Raw genomic sequence first — 3,549 nt, forward strand, 5'->3', positions numbered from 1 at the left:
TCTACAGACCTAATTACTGACAAACCTCTAACATCCTAATTCAAAGGTGCGTAATACAAATAGTATTACACGCCTAACTAGGAACTAAAAGCATGCAAAAATGGACAAAAATTTTCTCAACATTATATGGTTCCCGACCATATTTAAATTATTATCTATTTTATTTTTTTACAATATCTTAGAAAAAGTCAAATTGTTACAGATTAAAATAAAATACTAAGAATATGTCATCATAATGCCCAATTTATTCACATTCTTATATTTTTTACATTTGGTAGAAATCATATAATTTTTAGGATAATGCAAAAATAAAACATTGTGTTTTTTTTCAATTGATTTTAGGAACTTTTGAACGTATATCATTAACGTTAAAGGACGATTACATTGACATCTGTCAAAACATTCTAAGTGTTAAGATTAGATTCTTGATTTTACTAATTCAAAATTATAACGATGGCTGCTCGGCAAGCCATACAAGTTGGTACAAAAAGTGTAAGACCAGTACTTTCTCTTAATCCTGGAGAAGCCAAAGCAAGAGTTTTAAACTTGTATAAAGCTTGGTACCGTCAAGTTCCGTACATAGGTTTGTAGCATGTTATGTCATCAATATTTTCATTACTTCTCTAAATGATTCTGCATGTTTAAAAATTACAATAGGTGATTGTTTTTGTTAAATTATTTGTTATTACTGTTTTTCTTCAATCCATTATTTATTGTCATTATAATTTTGACCTATAAGTAAAACAAAAAAGTCAACTTAAGCAAATTACTTTAATATATTATATATTAAACATAATTTAACTTATATCTACATTTTTCATTATTTTTAATCTAAATTTATCTAATATTCTATAACTTCATTAAATTTCAGTGAAAGAATTTGATATTCCAAAGTCAGAAGAGCAATGTCGAGCCAAGCTTAAAGAATTGTTTCTGAAAAACAAAAACGTCACTGATATACGAGTTATTGATATGTTAGTTATTAAGGTAAGTAAAACATGTAATAACACCGTTTACTACAATTTTTTTTACCCGAAATAACTGAACAGCTATGTTCTGCTGGTCTTATGGCATGGAATTGTTCCCGAAGGTTCTGGAGAACTAACTAAAGTACAGCCCTAAGACCAATGAAGCTTTAACAGCTACACAAGGCCAATAGCATCAACATTTAATAGAAACTAGAGAGAATATAGCACTGCAATGATACTTGCCTTTATAAAATAACATAGATTGTCATAAGCACAGTTGTTTCTTAAATTCTTAGTTTGATTAATGGCACAACATTACCTTTTGTTTAAAAATTAGTTGTTTAGTGTTAATTTTGGATCAGTTTGTTAGCTTGTGGATCAGAAATAACAAAACCATTTGGGCCAGCACTATTTTTTTTCTTAATGTGTTAGGTTTGGTAAGCTTTTAAAGCATGAATGTTATAACACTGAACTTTTAAATATTATAGGTAAAGTGGAGGCTTTGTTAGTATTTGGCAATAATTTGTTTTTCAGAAAAATGGATGTTTATTAATTCCTGACAATGAAAAAGAGATAAAGTTAATGATTTTTTTTACTTTCAGGGACAAATGGAACTTAAAGAAACGGTTAATATGTGGAAGCAAAAAGGCCATGTTATGGATTACTTTAAACCTACCGAAGAACCTAAACCAAAAGATTTTCTCTCCAAGTTTTTCTCCAGCAATGAATAAATATTGTAGCTCATTCATTACAAAATAGAATTAATAAAGAAAATATGATTGTTACTTAATACCCAAACTTTTAGTTAAAGAAAATGGTGATTAAATAAGTCAATGCTAAAATTAGGTGTCTTACTACATCAGTTGACAGTTCCTCATCTTCAGTTAGTATTTACTATGAAAAGCGATATGATCATTTTAACCTATTCTTCTTTTTCTTACCTCTCTCATTATTTGTGTAAAATATTTCAATAATTTATATAATACAAAGTTTCCAAAATATTAAAAAGTTTTTCTCTGAAACAAAATTAATAGATTGTGACGAGAGGTCGCTAAATGTGATTGATGTCCAATTGTCTGACTTTAACATAATTTTTAATGAACAAAATAGAAAACTATCTTATATACATAATTCATTCCTTGTCAATTTTAAATAAAGGCATAATGGCAGCCTTATTTGAAGCCAGCCTTGAACAAAAAAAAATCAAATATAGGGTTATCAATTTTGTAGTTCCATGAGCAAACATTAAAAAATCTCTTTAATTTTATGTGTGGTATCATCATTTAAATGTCTTCTGTGTAATCTCTTACAAGGCTCAATCCTTGAGAGGTATTTTTGATGACTTGCAGGCATATTTCGAATAATATCTTACCAATAACTTAACCTGGGATTAATCCAGGGTAATATGTATTAATATGATTTTTTGCATTCCACAAAACTATTCAAAAGCGATAAATCAGTCTTGATAGTCAACTCACAATGTCATATTTTAAATAATATTTTGAAGGTTCTGTGAGAAGCAGGACTGAGATACCTCATAGGACAGGGTCTATCGAGTGATACGCCGTGAAGATATGAGACGAGAGAACGTCCCTTCGTCATCTAGCGCAGATGGCCTCTTTGTGGAAATCTGCCTTTCAGTGGTCGCCATGGAACCCGACCTGTTCTTAGCGCTTTCCAACCAGTGTCTCACTCTTTGTTACTTCTCTACAGCGTGAAAGGATGCAGTGGTCGTGGCGTTGCGAAAGCCAGACAAGGAAGACTACACACACCCGAAGTCCTACAGGCCCATCAGACTCTCTCCCATTCCGGGCATGGCCCCTGAAAAGATGATGTTTCGTTGGATTCGAAGGTGCACTGCGCCTTGTATAAGCCGCCATCATTACGGCGACCCAATCCAGCTTCTGCGAACTTGGCTGAAGGGGTCCTCTCCAAGAAGTCCGTTCGCTGCCAGTTTACTGCACATTTAGTGTAAATTCTTTCTTTTTCAACTTCTTCGCATATTTTGTTTATTAAAAGAACACTGACAATTAATAGTGTAAATCGTATTAAAAGCAAAACAAGCGTCTCACAGTAAAGAGACAACTGCTGTTTAAATAAAATTGTTTCGCATAATATGCACGTTTGCACGTCATTGCGACTAAATTTAGGAGAAACGATCTAGTGGTAAGATTTCCCCGCGTCCCTTGCAATTTGTTTCCTTGATGTGTGAGTTTTAAATGTTAACAAATTCTTAGCCCATTTTTTTATATTTCAAGTTTGAAAATTCTAACAGCAATCGGTAATCACGTATCACCGATTTTACGTACTTTTATATATTGAAAAATAATTAAAGTTAAAATGTATTTTTTATTTACCTATAGCTTTCATTCATTATTATTATTTCCAATTATATCGGTTTCTTGGAGGAAGTACGAACCAAGAAATATTTGTACAATGGAATAAATGGACTAATTGGGCTTTGAGTACAAAAATTATGGAACTAGTAAAACCTATTTATTATTGAATAAAACATAGGTTAAATAAAGAATTATAATATGTAAAATAAATATGACATCTGTCAAAACACTAGTGGCAAACG

The 3,549-nt window shown here is 31.3% G+C and overlaps 1 protein-coding gene across 1 annotated transcript; it reads left to right on the forward strand.

The window, feature by feature from the left end:
* Positions 1 to 379: 379 nt before the first annotated feature.
* Positions 380 to 1,834, forward strand: LOC137933366 (NADH dehydrogenase [ubiquinone] 1 alpha subcomplex subunit 6-like). Its single transcript, XM_068777298.1, has 3 exons — positions 380 to 583; positions 872 to 987; positions 1,571 to 1,834. Exons 1-3 carry the CDS (start codon positions 454 to 456, stop codon positions 1,697 to 1,699), a joined length of 375 nt encoding a protein of 124 aa, XP_068633399.1. The 5' UTR covers positions 380 to 453; the 3' UTR covers positions 1,700 to 1,834.
* Positions 1,835 to 3,549: the final 1,715 nt, after the last annotated feature.

This window comes from Battus philenor, unplaced genomic scaffold (genome assembly GCF_028537555.1).
Source record: "Battus philenor isolate CCGP_79_NKW_IND1 unplaced genomic scaffold, ilBatPhil1.0.hap1 SCAF_13, whole genome shotgun sequence".
Lineage (NCBI taxonomy): Eukaryota > Metazoa > Arthropoda > Insecta > Lepidoptera > Papilionidae > Battus > Battus philenor.